At 41.9% G+C, this 26043-nt stretch overlaps 1 protein-coding gene across 4 annotated transcripts in view; it reads right to left on the bottom strand.

Moving 5' to 3' along the window:
• The window catches only part of mbo (Nuclear pore complex protein Nup88), a 622627-nt gene that overhangs the window by 13970 nt on the left and 582614 nt on the right, over positions 1–26043 (bottom strand). For all 4 annotated transcript variants that reach the window (XM_087358015.1, XM_087358009.1, XM_087358003.1 and 1 more), the window contains 2 exons: positions 7813–7938; positions 7103–7265 (listed from right to left, as the gene is read on the bottom strand). In XM_087358015.1, coding sequence (XP_087214141.1) covers positions 7103–7265; positions 7813–7938 — 289 coding nt within the window. The remainder of the gene's footprint in view (positions 1–7102; positions 7266–7812; positions 7939–26043) is intronic.

The raw sequence follows: 26043 nt of genomic DNA, 5'->3' as shown, positions 1-26043 counted from the left end.
CCAACACTCGAGTATACTAGACGTCAGATTTTACAGAGGAGGTGACTGCGATACCGACAATTACTTGGTAGTGGCAAATTTAAGGGGGAGACTTCCAGTAAGTAAACGAGCAAGGCAAAAGTTTGATTTAGAATGATTTGATTTGAACAAACTCAATTATGATGACGTTAACGGAAATTACAACATAGAAATCTAAAATAGATTTGCAATTGTATTTGGGAATACACAGATTCAACACGTCCTGATTCAGAGACGGCGATACTCCGGTCTTTCAGGGAGGATAACTACAATGCTCACCGCTATTTGGTGGCGTTAAAAGTTTTGGTGCTCTGAAAGCGGCTTCTTCACTCTCAATTTTGGAGGGACGAGGTTCAGTCGCCAGCCCAATTCATGTGGGCAATGTAACATTTGGTATCGAGACATTTAATATGAAGAGGTTTACTTCTACAGTTATAATTGTTTATTTTAACCGTCTAATCACAATAAAATATTTTATTAAATATTAAAATATTATTACTATAATTAACATTTAATATTTAAAAAATATTAAAATATATTAAAATGATGCTCTTTCTATCGAAATGTTCGATTTACAATTAGAGTATCATCTTTTTCACGACATATTAAATGTTAATTATAGTAATAATATTTTAATATTTAATAAAATATTTTATTGTGATTAGACGGTTAAAATAAACAATTATAATCATCACAATATGACGCAACAATATCATCTTCTACAGTTATGTTTATACGTAAATGTTCTGAATGTACTCAAGATTAGACTCTTGATTCAGTTGTTATTTTCTACGTAAAAATTGCACCTGTTCTAGTCCACTACCTGAAATATGCACTTCGAGTGTCATAGAATATCACTTATCCTCTTGAAATTACTTTTGGTCTCTTTTCTCATAAATAATTCGAAGAACATGGATGTCTGCGTGCTGTTTACAGCTTCTTCTGCTGAACGTGCCTGTCAAGTGTAGACTGTAGCTATACATTCACAATCACGTTAAGTCATACTTCGACACAGAGAGAGAGAGGCAAATGGATGAATCTCTTCAAATCTACCACAGCGCTACTAGAATACGATAAAATGAAAGTACTACAAGTTTTCAGTTCACGAAAACTCAGCAACGGAGTAAAAAAAAACCCCACAAACAACCACATCGAAATAGAAATATTAAAAGTAACAGAAGTTGGGGAGAGGAACTATGCAGACAATACTGTCTTCAGTACAGTGGCGAAGGAGGGGGGTGGTGGTTGTGGGTGGTCTACTTTTACTCGCCAACTCTCTGAAATGCACAAGCAAAGATTTTCCAATAACGATTTCAGAATTCGTGAGCAGAATAGTTAATCAGTGAGAAAATAAATATGTTTCACTTGGCGTCTCGGTGTCGCCATTAAGCCGTGGTAAAACTCCTCTATAGACGAAAACTAAGGAGACACCATCGCGATAAGCAAATGGGCCTGGGAAACACAGAAAAGCGAATGGCTGGAATTAAGAACAAAATATTACTTAATCAAGACAATTGCATTGCGACATTGAACCTGCAGATTCATCTCTTGTTCATATCGGTCTTCTGGCACGTATCGCTGTGTGGACTTCGTGGTAGATCCCTGGCGTTTCGGAAGAACATAGTATGTATCTCTCTATAAGTCCACGTGGTGTAACAAAGCATAAGACCGACATCGATATCCTATCCCTCGTGACAACCTCAAACCTCATATTCCACTCTTGAAGCACAGCCACACGGAAAATAATACCACACACCCGCGGTTTTGCTTATTCGTGGAAAAATTTGTACATCGCGGCTTAGGTCCCTCGTTCTTTCACGGCCATTTCTGCGCAGGCGCATCTTTCCGCCTGTCTCAGGCACGAACTCTGCTGACGTCATTCCAATAAACACCAACACTAATTCTTTCATACTTATTAATTAGACATATTACGTACGTATCGTGTCTCAAGGGTGCCTTTGGTTCCCCTAACCCCATTTTTCCTATAAGGTCTTAACTTCGCGCATCGCGGTTTTGCCGTTCGCGGGAGGTTTCAAGATTTTTTATTTTATTTAGTGTTCTGTCTGACGACAGGTCCATATGAACAGGATCCTTCCATCCTTTTCTCGGACTGGGACCTGTTCATATACGTTCTTGGCAGATGATCCAGAAGTGGTTTGCCATTGCCTTCTTCTGTGTGTGAATGGAGTAATTGTTGGGATGCCACGGAGGAAAACTCCGTGTTGCCTAGACCACGGCCTTGCCCAACACAAGTTATAAATTCGGGCACCGCCGGGAATCGAAAACGAGACCCTCAGGATTACAAGGCCAGCGTTCTAACCGCTAGACCACCTCATCTTATTATTATTTAGTGTTCTGTCTGACGACAGGTCCATATGAACAGGATCCTTCCATCCTTTTCTCGGACTGGGACCTCTTCATATACGTTCTTGGCAGATGATCCAGAAGTGGTTTGCCATTGCCTTCTTCTGTGTGTGAATGGAGTAATTGTTGGGATGCCACGGAGAAACTGGGGAAGCCCCCGGAGGAAAACCCCGTGTTGCCTAGACCACGGCCTTGCCCAACACAAGTTATAAATTCGGGCACCGCCGGGAATCGAACCCGAGACCCCAGGATTACAAGGCCAGCGTTCTAACCGCTAGACCACCTCATCTTATTATTATTTAGTGTTCTGTCTGACGACAGGTCCATATGAACAGGATCCTTCCATCCTTTTCTCGGACTGGGACCTGTTCATATACGTTCTTGGCAGATGATCCAGAAGTGGTTTGCCATTGCCTTCTTCTGTGTGTGAATGGGATGCCACGGAGAAACCGGGGAAGCCCCGGAGGAAAACTCCGTGTTGCCTAGACCACGGCCTTGCCCAACACAAGTTATAAATTCGGGCACCGCCGGGAATCGAACCCGAGACCCCAGGATTACAAGGCCAGCGTTCTAACCGCTAGACAACCGTGGCTTCGTTTCAAGATTACTCAAATTAAAAAAAAAACATTTACTTTCACGCTTCATCCAAATCATCAAACAGATTTGCATTAAAATTCGTGTTGGGGGGTCTATAATAAATTCTGTCGCGTAAATTCCCTGTCGATTCACATTAATCCACTGCAAGACGAAACTTCCACGACGCGCATATCCTGCGTCGTGAATATTACACATTTAAATAGGTAAATTGCACAGCGCGTTACATTTTATTAAGACACGAAACTTGTACTCAATGAAACAGCATGCAACAAGAATCCAAGTGCACGCCAAATAATACGAAAATCAAATTTGAGGTTAGCGTTAGTAAACAGGAGGCGACTGGAGATAAACGAATAGGGAATAGACAACATTTCAGATTAGACGAGGGCAGAAATAAAACAAAAACTACAAGAAACAGGACAAATACATTACTCACAAAAAAAATCTAAAATATACGAGGGTCGCTCATTAAGTAATGCCCCACATTTTTTTCCTCAGAACATATTTATTCAAGATGGCTCAAATTTAGTGACAATATAAATCAATGTTTCCTTTACACATACTATTTTTCCACATAGTCCCCATCAACTTGTACGGTTTTACGCCAGCGTGGAACAAGTGCATGCATGCCTTGCCGGTACCAGCTCTTGTCCTGTGCACGTAGCCATGTCCTCACTGCTTGAATCACGCTCTCGTCATCTTCAAACCTTGTTCCGCGGATAGCATCTTTAAGTGGCCCAAAGAGATGGAGTCGGAGGGTGGATGGGGCAGCACCGTCCAACCCAATTTGGTGATTTATTCCCGGGTGCTCAGACTTGTGTGAGGGCGTGCATTGTCATGCAGGAGCAAAATTTCTGCTGGATGATTGTGAGGCCGAACTCGTCGGAAACGCTTCTTGAGGGTTTCCAGGGTCATAATGTACGCGTCTGAATTGATGGTCGCACCTCTTGGCATCACATCCACAAGAATGACCCCATCACTGTCCCAAAAGACAGTCATCATGACTTTTCCGGCGGAGGGAGTTGACTTGAATTTCTTCTTTCTCGGTGATAGAGGATGATGCCACTCCATTGACTGCCTTTTTGTCTCTGGCTCAAAGTGGTGTATCCAGGTTTCGTCACCTGTAATGATCCGGGACAGAAAGATCTCTCCCTCAGCATCAAAACGCTCCAACAATTCAGAAGAAATCGTTTTCCTTTGAATCCTGTGGTCTGCTGTGAGACTTCGTGGAACCCATCTTGCGCACACCTTCGAATATGCAAGAGCCCGGATAATTGCAATTACACTTCCATTACTGACTGAAAGCTGTTGGGCCAATTGTCGAGTTGTAATGCGCCGATCCTCACGAATAATGGCATCCGCGCGGTTCAACATGTCTGGAGTGGTGGCTGTGGCAGATCACGGAGCTCGGTTTCTTCACTTCCTGAAGCTTTAACTCTCTTAGCCCAGCGACCAACGGTGCTCCTATCGACTGCACAGCTTCCATACACAGCACACAAACGTTTATGAATGTTCACCACAGTTTCTTTTTCAGCAACAAAGAATTCAATTACAGCTCGTTGCTTGTAACGAGAGTCGTTCACAGACGCCATTTTAACAGTTCACTACAGCTCCGCCTTCGGTTGGAATCATTTGAAACTCCGTACACGAACGCGGGAAACATCAAATCTCAAGCATGTAAAAGTGCACTTTTCTATCTTCATTATTGGCTGAGAAAAAAAATGTGGGGCATTACTTAATGAGCGACCCTCGTATAATTAAAACGACACGCTGGAGACAAAAAAACTATCATCGGTCAAGCATAAAAAACTGATCAAACAGACTGACAGTACACCGAAAAACAAACATTAGATTCAGTTAAATAAAGAGAAAAAAAAAACGATTAACACCCTCTCTTTATCCAGCGTGTGTGAGCGCTGAACGAATCATTCTGCCATCAATAACACAAGTGACAGTGGTGTGAGGTGTGTGATATACCCCACAGGCAACAGTTGGGGGGAGGGACACATGCTCCCTGCTTACCCTGTGACCAACACCAGAGCCGCGGAAACACACGCACAAAAGGACTACACTTCAAGTCCAGTTCACTTGCCGGCACCTCCACTCTATTGGAACTCAAATGTTCCCAATTATTCACCATTGAGAGTTAGCATTCATTAAGCTTTATTCGTTTGTGTTCAGCAGAAGAGTGGATTAACTGGGCGACAGTGGAATAAAACCGAATTTTTAAACGAAAGTCCTTACGTCTCGAGAGCTGTTTTAATTTTGGCTTCGTTTTCGATTTCGTCACAGCCAAAAAGAAAACCACAGGACTCCAAAATAAACATTAGTGCAGCCTGGTGACAAAGCGCTGTACCATGTAATGATTATATGACCTTTGGGCATTGAAATTAATTTTATTCTACGTTCCACCTTTTACGTGATATTTAAACTAAGATACGAGGTGCGATCAGAAAGTTTCAAGACTGCGCGTATAAAAACCCGTACACTTATCTCAGGTAAAAATTCATCCATCACCCTCGAAGTAGTTTCCCTGGGAGTGAACACAACGATCCCAGCGCCGCTGCCAAGCCTGGAAGCATCTCTGGAAATCTTTCTTTGTCAGCCTGTCAAGCACCATCTGCGATTCTGCCTGAATCTCTTCTATCGTCTCAAATCTCCTTCCCTTTAGCTGAATTTTCATCTTTGGGAAGAGGAAGAAGTCACGCGGCGAATAAGGAGGGTGCGGGATGACGGCCATGGTGTTTGAGGCCAAAAACTGCCGAACTTTGAGGGCGGTGTGCGCTGGCGCGTTGTCATGATGCGTCGCATGTGGAGTTATTCCTTTAGAATCAGCTGACAGGTCCCATAGCCTATCCCAACAATGTCGCACAAGTCGTTGATGGTACGACGTCGATCTTCGTGAATGGCCTGCCGAATCTTCGTAACATTTTCGGGCGTTATGCTCGAAGATGGTCGTCCAGAACGCTCGTCATCATCGGCAGAGGTTCGGCCATTTTTAAAACGTGAATGCCACACAAAAGTTTGTGCACGACCCATTGCGGACTCCCCAAATGCTTGCTTTAGCATTTCATAGGTTTCCGTAGCCGTTTTGGCGAGTCTTTGGCAAAATTTGATGCACATGCCATTCCGAAACTGCAGGAGGGTCGGTGTAATGCACTACCAAAACGCCCGTAACTAAGAAACAAATGCTAATTCGATGATGCCGGCTGGCACACTGATTCACTATGTATGTAGGCCGCACCCCCTAGCGGCAGAAGCTCGTACTACATCCGGTTCGCCCTCTATTGACACAGTCTTGAAACTTTCCGATCGCACCTCGTATCACGTACTGGAAGATCTCGTCGGTCTGTCCATCTTAAATCACACGATGAATTTAGATTAAATTTGGTGTTGCGGATCTGCACTGAAAGATTGTGGGCGCATTTAACTATGATCAGAATCGAAGTAACATAAACCATACTTTAAAAAAAAGGCTGAATATCATCTCATCGTTATTTTAAGAAATTCAAACTTTAAAAGAAGTGTTACATAACGTAAATTATATACCTCATTAAGATCTACAACTTTAATTTGAAACATTAGTATATTTAACAATACTTTAAAACAAACAGTTTACGAAATATAGCGAGGAGCAGAGTCCTTACTGCTGCCTTGGATTAATACGGTGAGTTCATTACACAGCGGTAACCGCATTCCTTAAGTAACATTTTAATATTATATTTATATTTTTCACTTTGTGTCGAGTGATCACCCTTGAGATTCCCTGGTTGAAGAAAAAGAATAAGATGATAATAATAATATATAAACAGCAATATAATTAAAAAGCAACAACATAATGTAACACTGGACCCTTTTTGACAAAAGTCACTCTGCTGGTCAGGAAATTTTCCGCTTTTCTAAATTCCAAAGTTTCCCTTCCACACCACACCATCACTCTCTTTCCTTCTTCTTTACAACAGATTTCAAAATTGCATCTCCCATACGTGTATGCCTCTCAGTTCAAGACCACAACATACGAAACATATGGAACAATACTGGACCAGCAATCGCTGAACGTTGTCGTGGGTGGATTTTTAAAGACAGCGTCACCTGTGGGACAAAATTAAAAAGTTTCACTCACTTTTACTGAAGGAACGGGTGGGGCGAAATCGAAATCAACTGCCGCGTCTCCGAGTCCAACCAAGAACGGAAGACGAGTGACGCTGCTGAGCGTCGCGGAGGACCGGCGACCCAGCGGCCACACCTGTTGAAGCTGTGGCTCAATGCTGCCCGTCTCGTACAGTCTGCGGACACACAGGGGCATAAGCCTAACGCAGCCTTCTCTTACAAGATGTGAAATACTGCATTCAAATACGAGAGCTTCAACGAAGACGGGATTTCGAGGGTGAACTGCGATGTACCGTCTGGGACGCGGCCATTTTGGAACAGCAACATCCGAACTACGAACAAAAGTAACTGACCATCCCTGGTCTAGTTGGTAACTACAACAGATTTATGAACTTTTGTTCTCACGTCTATACTGAATTTATGAATTAAAGGGGCAATTATTACGTTCAATTTTTAATAACCATGCAACTCCATTGAAAATAAGGTGTTAATAGTTGCATATCTTGCCAAAAAAATTCTTTATTTCATGAAACCCAAAGACTCATTGCAGTATTCACAAAAGACTGTAACTTAACCCCTTCATGCACCAACCGTATGCACTATATTTTCCCTAATTAAAATTCACAACCCCGTATGCGTGCTGCATTCATCGTCCATCTTCTCCAGCATCATCATAGCACTCCTCCCCAGTTTTAACAAACAGACTAGCACAAAGGAACGTACCGAAGAGAGTTCTCCGACGTGAGTACGAAGAGTAGCGAATCGGTGGGCGAACCAGGGTGCCAGCGGACTCGCCTCACCTCCACCTGCGGGCTACACATGAAGAACCTCTCGTCCAATATGCGGCATCTGTAACAATCGGCAAAAAAATGAGATTTCAGCAAGAAGGCCAACACATCGGAGCTACATCTCCTGCGGACCTGCAACCGCCCACACACACACACTTCACAACCAACATCCGTAACCCCATGAAGAGGATTTCTTATTGAAAAGCTGATCAAGAAATTCACACAATTTCATACAACCCATTGGTTCATTACCGTGTTCACAAAAGCCACCGCATCCCCCTGTCACAAACCATATTAATCCAGTCCACATCCTCCCATCTACATCTAGATCTTCCCAGTGGTCTCTTTCCTTCATACTTTCCATCCACAATTGTCGTCGCATTTCTCATCTTCCCCAAGCACAAGCGAACATGGAAGACGACGTGACAGGACATCGGGCATCACCCGACGACGCAAAATCATGTAAAATGTCCGGAAAATCCTGGATCAATTACAACATACACAGAAAAGCAGCACATTTATTTTTCTATTTCTTTTTTTTCCGCAGTTTTCAAAATAATTATTAAACTGTTCTTTCATCCATCATCCAATTCGTATTATCCGCTTGCTGTGGTACCACATGTCACATCCAGGAACAGTTTTCAGCGGGACCCTCATTCATGATTTGGCTACTAAGCAAATCAGCTTTATCACATGTAATTCAGTCTTACCATGACCCGGCACTTACTTATTTATATCTGCATTGGCAACACTTTATTTCATTATCTCATCATGACTTGATGCTTCTAATTCGCGTTAACATTTTAATTTCTAACACCACAACGAACCACGAAAAATCATCTTTAAGTTGTGCTTCGTAAATCTCTGTCGGTTATCACAGAAGAGCGATTCGAATGGAGAAAATGTTCGTTCCATATAACGTGATAATTCCTGCATCGTGTAATACACCATGCCATTGGTTTTCTTCCTCTAATGCAAATAAAATCTAGCAAATTACTTAAAATCGACCTAAAGACACAGGCAGCAACCATCAAAACGTAGGTAAACGTCTACAAGACTACACGGAGCTACAGCCCAGTAGTAAACTACATTCAATTCACAGTCAAACTCGAAGCCGTGAGAACCTCAAATCCTACACGGCTTTAAACCTTTTATCCTCACTGAAATACAAACGGAGTTTTTGTCTGACTGCATCAGCTTTCGAGCAATCAATTTTGTTCAGTTTTTCATAGATGTAAACCAAGTTAGTTTGTAGCACCTTCAATTCATTTACTCCTGAGGTGATATTGTTGCGTCATATTGTGATGATTATAATTGTTTATTTTAACCGTCTAATCACAATAAAATATTTTATTAAATATTAAAATATTATTACTATAATTAACATTCGATTTAAAATTAGAGCATCATATTTTTCACGACATGTTTCGGTTTTCAATGAACCATCTTCAGGTGTATAATCGATATAAATTTAAATGTAATATTCTAAATGCAATCCTTCGTCAGATGTCCATTAAATATCAGTTATCCTCTTCTAGATCAATTGTACTTTGTTATCACATTCAATGTTGTTTCGTAAATGAATCAAAAACAATTCATTTACTCCATTAAATATGTCTTGCAATATTATAATAGAGGAACCATAGTCCCTGTCAAGTTCATTTGCTACAGAACAAAATATTTCAAAGTTTTCTGCATAATGCATTCAACCAGGTTGCCCACAGTGTAATTACCGGAGTAGGAGGGAGTGGTGTGTCTGGAGTTTTGTTTCCAAAGAACTCTGTTCTGGCTGGAAATTTCGCAATAATTTTCTTCTCATTAGCCACTAATTCGTCTAGAGCGGATAAAGCACACGAATTATTTCACAGATCCTGGGCGAAGCTACACATGTAACAAGTAGCTAAATGAAAATGATTCTGCTGTGTCTTTCATGTAGGGCGCAGAATCGGTAACCAGCAACAACACGTGTCAAATTGCACACCATCTGGCCACAGCGTCTGCACAGCTTCATGGACCACAAATGCTATTGATGTTTACTGCAAGAATTTCCTTGAATGACAATAAATTGTTTTCTGATAGCGTTTGATAGTTTTTTAAAACCCCAATAACAACATCTGTAAACTTCCTTGCCCTCGCATCGGCAGTTTCATCTTCCGATATCCAAAATATTTTCTTTCCAGCATAATACTCGAATTCTGTTCAAAGTTTCCTCCTAACTTTCAAGTAGACGGTTAATCCTTAAAGTTGAATCATGTGAAGGATCTTAGCAACTTGTTCAGTTACCTAGCAACAAGCAAAATAAGTCCACGAAGTAGAATTGTCTATGCAGAAAAGAAAAATTCTAACGTAAATCAATCATAAAAACCAGTAACATTTTATTTCAATCAGTCGGAAGCAAAATTTTTGAAGGCATTTTTAAGGCTTATGAAAAAATAGGTTAAATAATATGAATCCAGAAACACTACAAATGTCCCAACATGCATTTTCGTTCAATTCTGATGTAGTCAAATCTTTGTGACTACGGAGTATACCAGCCCTCGATACTGGTACGGATCCCACGTTTATACGTCGATAAATGTGCACAGTCGAACACCTACGGAAGATATGATCTGCTACCTTCATCTTCAGGGTACAAGATAGATGCAACGTGTTCTTCCGAAATGTTGGTGACTGTGGTGGCGTAACGCAAATCATTCAGCGTCCCTGAAACCGAAATGTCTGACCTTGTGAATATTTGTTCAGGCAGTTCACCAGGACCCAGAATACAGGGGAGAACGCCGTTCAGGGCGACCGTAGTTTCACAATGTCCAAGACATATTTCATTACACCAGAGATCTCATGTAGACACTCCACACGTACAATTCTGTGGTTAGCCCGTGTCCAGCGGGAGGGGGGGGGGGGGGAGGGCATGGGTTGACGGCGGCGAGGGGGCATTTCAATTTTATAGCGCAAGGGAATTTTTTTTCGGGGAAAGAGAGGATTAAGCCACGTATAATGGTGTTTTTTTTTTATTATTTTTGAGCGGTTGGTGTATGAGAGGGTTGTGGTGAATTTTGGTTTCTCTATTACAAAAAAAAAGGAGGGGAAGGGATTGGTTGGGAAGACGCAGGAAGGAGAGGGAAGGATGACGGAAGTTTGCATTGTTTCATAAGCTACTTCTTTCTCTCATGTCCAATGAAGATTTTGTGATAAAAATTAACTGTTCTCTTTCTGAACAAGAGCTGCCAATGGATTCGTTTGTTTATTACACGTACTCTGTGAATTAATTGCACAGAGTTTCATGTCCACATCAGTTCATAACTGAACTAGATAATAAAGAGTCCCAAATATGACGTCAGATCTACGCAGAGCCACGTTCCTCGTCGCTGTAGAAACAAAATACAATATGGCTTTCACGCGACAGCGAAATTCTTACGTGATACGAAGAGACTGAGATACAGTCGAAACGGACCACACACATTTTCCAAATCCATTTGCGATTTTGTACTCCTCATTTGTCTTGATCCCTTAAAGGCTTCTGACAATTTCAGATTAAGTATGTCAATATTATGTTGGACACTATCCTAACGAATCTCTTGTATCATAAATTTGTGACGAGAGTTGGAATCGAACCCAGGATCTTCCCTTTATTAAGCTAAAATGCTAATCACCAGATAAAAGGATAGTTGTGTATCAGATATCAAGATTTAAGTTATTTAGATATTTCGTAGAACTCCTTCGGCGAGGTCACTATTGCAAAGTTGATCACAAAGTATTGGTACGAGTAGCGGTGTGCAAAACATTTCTGTGCATGAAACGCATTAAATACTTTTATATACCTCGTGTTACAATTGCGGTACCAATAACTTATAGCGTTTGAAAACTGAATGGATGAGGTCTTTTGATTATACAATATTAAATACCTACACAAATTACTACGCAGATCTCAGTGGATAATATACAGCGTAAAAACTATACGAAAATACGAACTCACAAAATGAGCACGTGTAAACCTGTTACCTGCCTTACGAGCAACTCTGCCTTTATCGGAAAACTGATTTGATCCCGAGAGTACACAGCTAATACTGAAGTATATTATCGGTAGCAACGTACTCGGGGTGGAGAGAAGAAATCGACCATGTTCCATACCATACGCTCTAGGTACCAATCCGAGAAGAAAGGTTTCTGTCATAATGACAAAGATCGCAAATCTCAACGACGCACGGAGACCTCGAAGGATTATTTGAAGACGGAAAAATTAAGCAAACAATGGAAGAATGAAATAAACCTGAAAAAGTGTCGGCCAGCAAAGTTTACACACGTCGGCTAACTTCTTGGTTGTAGAGCCATGCAATTTGGTAGGAGTTTACCGACGTTTCAGAGGTCCTTGTTGCGTGCTTCACAAGGGCGATCGCCCTGATGAAGAACACGCAGAAATGACCACCACTATATACGTTCATTTTATGCATATAATTCAAATAAGACAAATACATATTCCTTAAATTCAGTCCGTACCGAAAGGAAAACATAACACCTAACCATTACAAAGATTAAGTGGTAAATGCCTTTTAAGAAAGCAATTTCCGTTTATTCTGAGACATACAATACCCACAAATGGACTCTGTTGGCAGAATATAAGGTTACTGGATGTTAAGGCGGCTGGTACACATAGTCACCACTGTCTAAGAGATTATTTTATTATTTAGTGTTCTGTCTGACGACAGGTCCATATGAACAGGATCCTTCCATCCTTTTCTCGGACTGGGACCTGTTCATATACGTTCTTGGCAGATGATCCAGAAGTGGTTTGCCATTGCCTTCTTCTGTGTGTGAATGGAGTAATTGTTGGGATGCCACGGAGGAAAACTCCGTGTTGCCTAGACCACGGCCTTGCCCAACACAAGTTATAAATTCGGGCACCGCCGGGAATCGAACCCGAGACCCCAGGATTACAAGGCCAGCGTTCTAACCGCTAGACCACCGTGGCGGTTTCTAAGAGATTAAGGACAACAAATATGGAACGAAATAAGGGTCTTGCCTGTCCCTTAAGACATACATGTGAGAGATATAATGAAATACATAACACCCCTGTCTCTAGAGTAAGCACCACACTGTGGTTAGCTTCACGCTCTAGCCGTTTTACCTCCGAAAAAAGATCCCCCTGACGTACATCAGACAGAAAGTTGAACCTAAAATCGGCCTGGGCAAGACAGCGAGGAAAAAAAAATCACTTGCCGGGAATCGAAGCTCAGTCGACCACCAGCGTAGATAATGGCGATCAAAACATATAAAAAACTATATTTTCCTAACTTGTTATCGCACTACACTTCGGTTCCATTGCAAAAATATCCTCTGAAGATAGAATGGAGGTGGATCAGATGGGTAAGATACACAAGCACAGCGGAGTTAATACATGTACAAAGAGTTTTAGTGGGGAAACCTGAACGGAAGTTGCAACTTGACAAACCAAACAGAATATGGTAAGGTAATATTCCAACAAAACTCAACGAAACAGGATGTGAACCTGTGGACTTGATTGAAATGACTCAGAATAAGGGTCTATGTCGGGCTACTGTGGTCACGGTAATGCCCTCTCGGGTTGTATCAAAGGCAGAAATTTTATGACCAGGCGAACGACTATGAACTTCTTAAGAAATATTCTCCAATGGAGTTTGTGAAGTCATATTCAGGCACGCAGTAGGTCTCCCTGGATGGAGGATCAGACCACCCGAAGGCGTCAGAACTACGCACAACAACAAAGTAGCCTGAAAACAACAGACGTGCGAACCCCGTTAACACAATGCTCACTGCATGCGTACAGAATTGTCGCGATGATTTTGAAACAACGTCGGGAGATATCAGCGCAATGGAGGAGTGCGACAGACTTGAAGAGAAATCTAAATCACGGAATGCTGGTCCAGAAGCATTCAACTGCGAAAAAGATTGAAACACAAGATACATTAACCAACTTGTCAAACAAGCGGCTTTATAAAGAACAAGCAATTCTCTTGCCCTTTGAATACAAAATCCCAGTCCGTTCGTTTCTCGTACCGACGAGACAACAACGAGATGTGACCACGTTTCATTCTACCCCTTCTATTGTATTAGACAACCAACCCCCCATCCTTTTCGAAAATAAAATCCTGCCAAATGAAAACTAGCTTGCATGGGCAACCAATTCCTATCTTATCCTTAAATTCCCATTTTCTCTGTTTGACGTGAGGGGAGAAGAGAAAAGAACAGAATGGAGGAAGGGGGGGGATGAAAGAGATAAAAAAATAACATTGGCATTGGCTTCAGTTTTCACACAGTGGCAATATAGCTATAGCTAACTGGTGGATGCTATCTGACTGCAGCGAGAGACTTCTTTCTGCCCCGCAACGCCGCTCAGTAGCAACTAGCTTCACTGCAGCAGTCGACCGCCAACAAACCGAATCATAAATTATACAATGGAAGCAGATTACTTAAATTGGTTATTTGTATCCATGGCAACCCGATAGCTAGGGGTAGTAGGAAGCAAAGGATAAGTGGCAGCCAGGGTGGTGGGTGGAGGGGTGAAGTGAGGGGCGGGGAGGAGAAGGTACAGCGCGGATCAGCTTAGTAAAATGCTTGCTGGAATCCCTCTAGCTTAAAAAGAGAGGCAGAGGGTGGAATGGGATTCTTTTTTTTTTGTTTTGTTTCTGTCTGTAATTTTTGTTTCCCTCAGTTCTTAACTGGTATACACATATACAGTGTGGATTGGTTTAATTAAAAACTGCCCAAATATGTAGGCCTCTACGCTCAAATGCTCTCGATTCGTGGCGACTCGATTCAACGATCTTTTAATGCAGATTGCTAATAACAGAAATGAGTAATTTAAATACAAACTGCGCGTGTGATTGATAGCAAATACATGCAGATTTATTTGGACCAGAGACACAGCATAATAAACCTGACGACATTTTCTGGAGAAACAAAAAATTAACCACAGTGAAGGTGTAGGATATGACAAACCTGCTCATGTAGCACGCATATTAAGTCTGTTGTTAATGGTCAAGGCAAATGGAGAGCTGTATTACAGATCTCGGCGCTAGGTAAAAGTGGGTAGTTAGCTTCACGTTCTGGCCACTTTATCACACATAAACGATACTTGATATTCATTACACAGGAGAACCGAGTAGGTGCGTGGTGTCATAAAAATGCCCTTTACCGGGATCAGAACCCCAGTCACCTCGCTAGGGGCAAGTTGCTCTTATCGCTCAAGATCAATTATGCCGGTAAGTTTCAGGCGTCTTAAGCCAGAATCTTGTGGAGATGAGGCCAGGTGGTTGAGGGACGACATGAACTCTTTCTTCAGTCTAAGTCTTTCACGAAGATTTCTGTCTTCTGGGTTGTTGCGCTGTGTAGTCTGGTCGATGTTAACCAACGTTTCAGAGGTCATACTGCCTACAGTATGACCTCTACTGTAGGCAGTATGACCTCTGAAACGTTGGTAAACATCGACCAGACTACACAACGCAACAACCCAGAAGACAGAAATCTTCATACTCAGATGACGGAGGCAGTATGACCTCTGAAACGTTGGTAAACATCTACCAGACTACACAGCGCAACAACCCAGAAGACAGAAATCTTCATACTCATTGCCCTGATGATGGAGGCAGTATGACCTCTGAAACGTTGGTAAACATCGACCAGACTACACAGCGCAACATCCCAGAAGACAGAAATCTTCATACTAAGAATCGCCCTGATGACGGAGGCAGTATGACCTCTGAAACGTTGGTTAACATCGACCAGACTACACAGCGCAACAACCCAGAAGACAGAAATCTTCATACTCACCGCTGTGAAAACCTCAAATCATACAAGTCTTTCACGATTAAGTTCACTAAACCACTTCCACCTCACAGTGAATGAGTGCCGAAGAAAACTGACGCCTGCATCGGAAAGAGACTGTGTGGTGTATAATTCCTGCCGAAGGCGCTACGACTTTTGTAAGGGCATGTGAACGGAACCCACTATTGAAATTCATTTCGCATGCACTTAGGCCACCATACACACACAGCTTTCAATTTAAGTTCGCTGGCAGTTTCCAGTACGTTATTAATTCCACTTACAACGCAAAATATCATGATCTCTTTGGACATTTTCGTTATCAACTTGCAGTAATTTCTGCGTATCTGTTTCATGAATAAACGAGAAGCTACACGAGACGACATGCATACGCGACGGGGAGGGTGGATCTTCGGGTCTAGCTGTCAAGTGGGTGTCATCCACAGCTTACAGGCGACAGACATTGCAGCGCCCGGTACAGCAGGAAGGGACCCGACTGCCTTCCTCGTCGGCCAAAAGTCGCATATCTGCGTTGCGGCGTTCTTTACGGAGACAAGCGCAAAGCGAGAAATGCCTTCTGAGGAAAGCATCTGTCGATCTGCTACTTCGGGATCTCCGAGTGAGGAGACGTTCATAAAAGTTTATATTTAGAGGGTTGTAGGTGTCACCTTAATAACATAGGAACCTAAAATAATAATCTCGGGCAATCATGGCTGTCGCTATTACTCATGATCGACGTTAAACTGTCTAAGCTACTGATAATGTCATTCAATAAAAGGCAAATAACATTTACTCAAGGGCTAGAAAAAGGGGGGGAAGATGGGGCAATGTCAGCCTTAATCCACGCGCAAGTCTTAGTAAAGGAGAATTAAGACAATGTAATAACTTACATTTAAAATAGAATTACACAACCAGGCCTCTATATAAAGGAAAGACGGATACACGTTCCGTAATAATTTTTTTTTTTACAAATGCTACGGAGGAGGAGGTAGACTTTTACTCTTCATTAGTGACAAAGCTTTTGTACAAGTCAATCCAGAAAATGTTGGAAATTTACCGTTACAATAACATAAATTTAAGACCAAGGATAAAAAGGCACAGATTTAAAATTACGCATTTTACAAAACAACGAGACACTCAAAATCTTAAGTAACATTTGAAGTTCTCACGGTGGTATCAAGGCAGGTGTCTTAAGGGTTGTAGCACTGTGCAGTCTGGTAGAATTTTATCAACGTTTCAAAGGTCCTTGCTGCCTCCTTCATCAGGGCGATGATTATGGAATTGGCAATGACCTCTGAAATGTCAGTAAACGTCTACAAGACTACACGGAGCTACAACTCAGAAGAAAACTACCTTAAAAATTAAAATCTTATTTTAGAACATAATTTAATGTACGAATCTTAAGACTAGGAATGTATAAAAGATTTGAATTTGTCTGTTCTTCGCTGCGTGACCTTGAGACTGACAATTTGATACAAACAGACGGCGGGCTGTGGTTACGAAACTGTTAGACAAAAGCAGAACTTGCTTTTCAATAGCTCAAAAGAAATGAATAATTTCATCGAACAACTTGCAATGAAAACAGAAACAAGTAATAGTTCTCGAAACACCGTCAGACTTGCAGACGATGCCATGAATTAAGTTAACACCGGAAAATACTAAATTGCACATTAATAGATCATACATAATATCCTGGTCTGGACCATCCATACAAAAGCTTCAACTCTGGAAAAGGGTGGGGGGGGGGAGATTTAAAGACAGAGCAGGAAGGGAAACTGCATGCAGATAACGAAGAATAAGAAGAAAAAGGTTTAAATAATTAATAGCCCAAAGACCTAGATTTTGAAACTAGCGAACCGCGTGAACTAACATTTTTGGCGATGCACAGGCCCGTTCCCTTCAGCGTTCACAGCAGTTTCTAGCGAACCTGAATAATAATGGTTCTCGGTTCCATGCAGCAGTAATTCTCTGCGAACGAACGATAATAATGACGATAATAATAATAATAATAATAATTCCCGGTCTGGAAGCTCGAAAGCTCGGCGAGGTTTTTCCGTCACCTTAATCTCTCACACTTGCACGACCACCACAGGAACAAGTAATAAAAATTAGAATAGAAAAGAGAGAGGAAGAAAAACTCAGTTTTCGTTACTTCAGCGAATATGAATCTTTACAGTTCGTACAGCGGAATGAATTAACATTTTCGAAACGGAATTACATCACATATCAATCTGCATCTTATGGGTCGTGAAAACTATCGATTTGTAACGACGTGTTTTTGTATTACACGAAACCGCCTGTGCAAATTCAGCATCCCTCACTGGTGGTGATCCTCACACAATACGATTCACAAATTTACTGATGACAGGCCTGAATCATCAACGGCCCACACTACTATCCTAAACTACTTCAATGTACAGCCAAAACACAAACCGTAATCCCCCCACCCCCAAATTTGTTACGTCTTTAGAGTAGATTGTTTACAAGTGGTTTCCCCACAAAAAATTCTGCACATATTTGTTGTCTCTGCCATCCTATCACATCGCAGTTTCCCTTATTTAAGTATCGTTGTACACATCACAAATTTCCTCGTTAGGTACAACAAATTACACGATACTACACTACTCAGATACTCAGAGTTATAAATTAATATTGATAATGAAGCTAATGAAGAGTTGCAATGTTGCAGGCCAGAGACATACGAGGTGCGATCGGAAAGTTTCAAGACTGTGTCAATAGAGGGCGAACCGGATGTAGTACGAGCTTCTGCCTTTAGGGGGTGCGGCCTACATTCATAGTGAATCAGTGTGCCAGCCGGCATCATCGAATTAGCATTTGTTTCTTAGTTACGGGCGTTTTGGTAGTGCATTACACCGACCCTCCTGCGATTTCGGAATGGCGTGTGCATCAAATTTTGCCAAAGACTCGCCAAAACGGCTACGGAAACCTATGAAATGCTAAAGCAAGCATTTGGGGAGTCCGCAATGGGTCGTGCACAAACTTTTGTGTGGCATTCACGTTTTAAAAATGGCCGAACCTCTGTCGATGATGACGAGCGTTCTGGACGACCATCTTCGAGCACAACGCCCGAAAATGTTACGAAGATTCGGCAGGCCATTCACGAAGATCGACGTCGTACCATCAACGACTTGTGCGACATTGTTGGGATAGGCTATGGGACCTGTCAGCTGATTCTAAAGGAAGAACTCCACATGCGACGCATCCTGTCTGAGGACCAGAAGCAGAATCGACTTATCGTTTGTCAGGAGCTCAAAGATCTTGCAAGAACCGACCCCAACTTCCTTTCTAAGCTCCGTGTGACTTCTTCCTCTTCCCAAAGATGAAAATTCAGCTAAAGGGAAGGAGATTTGAGACGATAGAAGAGATTCAGGCAGAATCGCAGATGGTGCTTGACAGGCTGACAAAGAAAGATTTCCAGGGATGCTTCCAGGCTTGGCAGCGGCGCTGGGATCGTTGTGTTCACTCCCAGGGGAACTACTTCGAGGGTGATGGATGAATTTAATACCTGAGATAAGTGTACGGGTTTTTATAGGCGCAGTCTAGAAACTTTCCGATCGCACCTCGTACATAAATGATTTTAAGCTCTCGTGGTGATTCTCTGTCAATGTTGATCCTGCGTTTGGTACAGGTTTGTTGTTGACGTCGAACACACTTGGCATCCAGGATACGCGTTCAAGTGCTTACGATTTACATTCGGCAATGAATACATTTATAGGAATGAGCGGCGCAGACTATCAAACATTATAAAGATTATGTCTCCTTGCTAATCTGAACTTGTGCCTACGCTGAGTAGTTTTTTTAAAACCCTTTTCTCGCTACTCACAGAAGTCTAGCTTAAAACCCTTTCAGGTTTTGAAAAGATAGTGACAGAAAAATCTCCCGTCATCTGTCAACAATTGTAACCAACCATTCATGAAATTTAACAATAAAAATTGTTATCATGTAAATATATTACTCAGAAAGATTTTTAAAGCAAAAAACAGCACGGAAAGGGTTAACTGAAAGTCAAGTTGCTAAAGGTGAGTTTGATATTCACGAAGCATTCTGATTATAAAGTCCACAACTCATGTATACACAAAGAAATATGACCCGTAATGACTATTTCTAAAACTATCCGAAACAAGAAAATACGTGACACAATTAGAAGGCTTCCTGATCGAACTTCGAGATCGGCGACTTTGACTAACCGATTCTGTGATTACTGAACGACTAAAGCATTGAAAGATAATCATGAATAGTCAGCAGTATTTTCTAGGCAGGTGGTCCTGCCTATCTGAACGTACAAATCTGCCATTAGCCTGAAGAGTTTAAGGAAAACCACGGAAAATATCAGTAGTATAACCAGCAATGGGTAATGTTAACATATTAGAGCGCTGTTGAGCTATCTGTCCACATGCCTCAATACCCAACCACTTTTCTATTCTTTTGATCTCCATACGGCCTCCAGGCATGACGAATACCTGCTGTGAAGACAGCCGACAGGAGGAGGTGGTCCCCCAGACAGGCGTTTTGGCAAAAGGAAAGTGTTATTAACAACGCAATTTCGGCGAGGAAGACTCGTGGAAGGCGTCTGTCGTAAAATTACCTAATAAGTTTAAAAAGTTCTTAAATATAGTTGTCATTTAATGCACATCTGCTATTATCAGATTTTTGTATGGTATTTATTCAAATACAAGGAAGAATAATATATTTCTCTCGAGAGTCCTAACATTTATATACGTGATAACATGTGAAAATTATATTACATCCGTAACAGACGAACACAAAGATCAATATAAGATAAACATCTCAAGCAGTCTAGGTATTCGAAATAGGTCGGATCTCCGGTAAAACGCTTTCCTTCGTTTACTAAAAACAAAATGCAACTCAGGTCTGCAGAGGAGAGACAGGTGATACAAAAATGTAAAATAGCAGATCATTAAATAAAGTCTCACACACACGCCACGCGCGCCTTATGCCATGTCTTGCAGATTCTAAACCTTCAACTCCACCTTCCTTCAAAAGTATCACATACGAGAAAAAAATTACCTCTTCCCTTCAACCCCAGGTTTTTATGCAGTGTCACCCCAATTTACTACCACCTGAGTACAGGTGCTTGCTTTCGCAGGCCCAGGTTCCAACCCGCCTGCAGCATGTAACCTCTCCAACTCTGTGGAAAAAGAAATTAAGATAATTTTTCTCATGCTCGTGTGCTTGTTTCACTATGGATATATCTTCCATAAATCCTGGGCACCGTCGCCACAGAAGAGAAGGATTTTAGGAGTGGAGTGAGGGAATTGGAGCAGAACTCTCTGAAAATTCATTAGATTATAAATCCATTAATACTAACTGCTTTCCGTTCCTGTACGCAGTCTCTTACCTCAGAGAAGTTAGTGTGCCGGTATATTCACTTCTTTCTACGGTTAAACGCATATAATAAATAAAATACAAAATAGTTTCTTACTCTGCTCGGCCGTACGGGCATGATGACAGTGGCGGACTGGTTGTTGTGGACACTCGTTCATACGCCGAGCCCTTCTCGAGGAGTTAAAAGTCGATGGCTGTCTTCTGGGTTGTAGTACCGTGTAGTCTGGTAGAAGTTTACCGACGTTTCAGAGGTCCTTGCTGCCTCCATCATTAGGGCGAAACTTCTATCAGACAACACGGCGCAACAACCCAGAAGACTCATCGCAGCGAAAACCTCAAATCCTACCTATTAATAGTCTATTGCGCTCGTATTTTTTTTCGAGAGCCTGGTATGGAAATACAGCGCCATCGCGATGTACGCTGAGAATCAATTGACTAAGACCCTGTTGATGGTTTCATTGCAAATAATATGGAGTACAGCCACTTAAAGACACAAAGGTATACAAAGGAAAAATAAATAAACTCAGCATGTATCACCCACAAAGATCACTATTTCGAAAACATATTTCAGTACAAAATGAAGACTGATGTTTTCAAGTAAGAGTGTACAAAAGTTGTTCTGGGGAATGCATAACGCAAATTCGAAGGCACAAAACATTCAGCCTGTATATCCTTCACCTTCTTAGGCCCAAACATTTTCAAAAGGAACTGATGATTTTCAGGAGATTAAAAAATCGTGTGATTAGGCAGTTTCAGAAGAACCCGACGTCAGTTCTGTAAGGTGAGCTAGTAATCCACAAGGCTAAAGCCAGTCGGACACTACCGCTGGCACACACTAAGGACAGGAGGTATATGTGGGAAGGGAACAGGGGTACGAATTTTAATCTTTTCGGTTTTGACGTTATCGTATAGAAAATGGAATATGAAGGGAGCGGACTTTTTTTTTTTCAAAAATAAAATCTGACCTTGTCCTACCCTTAGCTCACACTACCTCCCTTCTTTACGCGCCTCCCCCCCCCCTTTCCAACGACCCCACCCTAACAGCTCCACTGCAAATGCGAAATGTACGACGTAGCTCTGGCCAGCAGAAACCTTGGGCAATTTGCTTGCGTTAGTACATAGGGGCATGAGGGCAAACGTTTGATTCACCTTTCCCCCCACCACCCACGTAATTCTTATCCCATGCGTGAACTCAACGGTACTTTATAAGAGCGACAGACAAAAGGCTATACGACCACATTAAACATTCCGGTAGGCTGCGCATTTAAACGTAGTTCTACTAGCGAAATATGAAATGCAAAGAGAAACATCCAGGGTCACAGTTCTCATGCCTTCTAACCCATTCCGGTACAAATTCATATAAAACATGGCGAACAGTACAAAAATTGGAAGTCACGCAACTTTCTGCAACATCCTGTCACTTCCTCCCTCCTAGGTCTAAACATTCACTTTAGAACTTTGTTCTGAAACATCCTAAATCTGAATTTTCTTCGCTTAAAGCAGTTTTTGCGTATCAACGTCCGACATTGCAAAGTCAGTCCCATTTCACTCAAAACCAATTGACACTTCAATAATTGTCTGGTTACCGAAATCAATCGACCTTTCCTTCTTCGGCTACAATTCTGCACGTACTAACCCCACTATTTTAATTACAGTTGACGTCAAAAGTTGTTTCCTCTGTTCTATTCACAAGTGAGCAGACGATAAATTTTGGTTAAGAACAGTTGGTCAGTACAATACTTTTATCTGTCCTTGGAAACAGCTGTACTTAACCCATTACATAGATCGGTAACTATAGACAAACTCTTAATGGATCTTAATTGGTTCTCAAAATAAACAGCAAACACAATGACAGAAATGAGGGAGCAGGAATAGACTCTATAAATATTATTTTGAGAAGATTTACCCTTTTAAAGTGTTACTTCATTTCTTCACTTGAAATAATCTCCTGAGAACGCCCCTTTTCTATTGTACTAGTGGGACCGAGTTTTTATTTCTGGTTGGAATTCTCTTACACTTCGTTTTCCATCCCACCCCCTTCTTTTATCATGTATCTTCTTCCTTCTCCAGTTTCCACCACCATCACCCCCTTCGTACTACCGCTTCGTTAGTCGTCGGTTTTAAAAACGACGGACGGCGTCGGAAAGTAATTAGAAATATGGGACGCACAGCGTCGGTAAATGGTGTGTGAGGACAGCAGCCAGCCATTATATTATCACTCTGATTTTCTTTTCCATCGCTTCCACAGACGCGGCACACAAACGTCGTTAGACGTTAGAAGTTGCGATTAATATTATTTCTGCATCAATAACAACACGGTGGAATGAAAACACATGTAAGACATGAGTATTATGAACTATTAAGAAAGTTTCGTTGCCTGAGGACAAGCCTGTAGTGGTCTGACAATTGTAGACTTGTCGCAAAGTCAAAACGCTGAGAGGTTAAGCGACGAACTGCCCATCCAGTATTTACCTAACCGCAACATTCTCGACGCGACGCTACGTGAATTAGAATACGAGGTGCGATCGGAAAGTTTCAAGACTTCGCGTATAAAAACCCGTACACTTATCTCAGGTATTAAATTCATCCATTACCCTCGAAGTAGTTCCCCTGGGAGTGAACACAACGATCCCAGCGCCGCTGCCAAGCCTGGAAGCATCCCTGGAAATCATTCTTTGTCAGCCTGTCAAGCACCATCTGCGATTCTGCCTGAATCTCTTCTATCGTCTCAAATCTCCTTCCCTTTAGCTGGATTTTCATCTTTGGGAAGAGGAAGAAGTCACACGGAGCTTAGAAAGGAAGTTGGGGTCGGTTCTTGCAAGATCTTTGAGCTCCTGACAAACGATAAGTCGATTCTGCTTCTGGTCCTCAGACAGGATGCGTCGCATGTGGAGTTCTTCCTTTAGAATCAGCTGACAGGTCCCATAGCCTATCCCAACAATGTCGCACAAGTCGTTGATGGTACGACGTCGATCTTCGTGAATGGCCTGCCGAATCTTCGTAACATTTTCGGGCGTTGTGCTCGAAGATGGTCGTCCAGAACGCTCGTCATCATCGACAGAGGTTCGGCCATTTTTAAAACGTGAATGCCACACAAAAGTTTGTGCACGACCCATTGCGGACTCCCCAAATGCTTGCTTTAGCATTTCATAGGTTTCCGTAGCCGTTTTGGCGAGTCTTTGGCAAGAGATTCAGGCAGAATCGCAGATGGTGCTTGACAGGCTGACAAAGAAAGATTTCCAGGGATGCTTCCAGGCTTGGCAGCGGCGCTGGGATCGTTGTGTTCACTCCCAGGGGAATTACTTCGAGGGTGATGGATGAATTTAATACCTGAGATAAGTGTACGGGTTTTTTTTATACGCGCAGTCTGGAAACTTTCCGATCGCACCTCGTATATGAATACAAGAATCAATGACCAAGGCAAATTCCTGAGAACGGGTACTTATACTGTATTACATTCAGCGTTTTAATAACGAAGAAACCTTACAAACCTCTGAAGAATGTTAAGTATGAGCATATTTTTTTAAGGGCCAAAAACATTTTTAACAGGGATTTATTTGGGTTTCCTAAGTAAGCAAGTGGGGCCATTTAAACATCTGGCTCAACATTCAAAGTAATTAACAAACTAAGTTACAACACCGCTAAGATTAAAACCCGCCACGACACAAAATCCCAAATGGCGCCTTCCTACTGACGAAGATCATATGAATGTTATCCTCCCAATTCTCGTCTTGGTTGGTCCGAGTGAAGAGGTTATGCCAACAAAATTCTGTGTAATTTACCATTTCTCCCCGTTCTAGCCCACAGAGGTCTCCTACATTTCACCATCAGGTTATCTATACAAACCACGAAGTTCCTCCATTGCATAATTTTCTTAACTACTCACTTCGCCCCTTTTAGGGTCAAACATTTTTAAGAGCACTTTGCAATGAAGTCCTCACTAAGACATCCAAATAAACGAGAAAAAACTATCGTCTTCAATTTAATGTTTTCGAAAGTAAGTGGGACAATACAAGATTATTATTATTATTTAGTGTTCTGTCTGACAACAGGTCCATATGAACAGGATCCTTCCATCCTTTTCTCGGACTGGGACCTGTTCATATACGTTCTTGGCAGATGATCCAGAAGTGGTTTGCCATTGCCTTCTTCTGTGTGTGAATGGGATGCCACGGAGAAACCGGGGAAGCCCCCGGAGGAAAACTCCATGTTGCCTAGACCACGGCCTTGCCCAACACAAGTTATAAATTCGGGCTTTTGTTAACGCTTCTGCCAGATTTTAAAATCTCTAAACGTCCTCAAATTATTTATAACGTCTTTTGTGTCCGACGTCCCTGCCATCTTCAATTCTCCTGAACAGATTCGGGTATCAGGCATTCTTTACGAATGTTGTACACATCTAATTTTTAGAGTTCCTTTATTCTGATGCTAACGCCTGTCATATAAGTTACATATGTACATATTAAAATTACGTTTGTAGCCTGTAAGACACTCGTAGGCCTACATACAAAAAGGAAACAGAAATTAAATATTTAGAATTTTTTATTTCTAACTACGCCAAACGGATAATGGCAAGAGTCGACTGCATATTATTTGAAATATTAAGGGTTGTTTAATCAATGCGGGAACACGACGTTACTGTTCTTAGTCCAAGTACCATTTACATCAAACCAGAAGAGAGTTGAAGCCGAGGCGAGAGGCTCTGTGGCTTGTATATATGTGGAGAGCAAAGCAAGAGGTTTAATTAATTCAAGAAGCTAAGTCCGGGGTGAGAGGCAGTCAAGATGTCTTCATTAAGACGTTCTCCTGTAGGGAGATATCCCTATCGCACACCCTCCCACCCCCAATCCTCCATGGTACTCTGCCCAGCCCAGCCAGAGCTCAGGGGAAGCTACACTATGGATAATATTTCATATAGGCTCTTCACATACAAAACATTCCTGACCTGTCTCATGTAAAGTAATACGATATTACTTCCCCGTATTAAAAGTGGTCTTAGCTCTGG

The sequence above is a fragment of the Zootermopsis nevadensis genome, unplaced genomic scaffold, assembly GCF_977971745.1.
Source record: "Zootermopsis nevadensis isolate Lab colony 2312 unplaced genomic scaffold, Znev_1.0 Znev_ptg000002l, whole genome shotgun sequence".
NCBI classification, from domain to species: Eukaryota; Metazoa; Arthropoda; class Insecta; order Blattodea; family Termopsidae; genus Zootermopsis; species Zootermopsis nevadensis.
The sequence above is the reverse complement of the archived record's forward strand: the minus strand, read 5'-3'. Positions and strand labels throughout refer to the sequence as shown.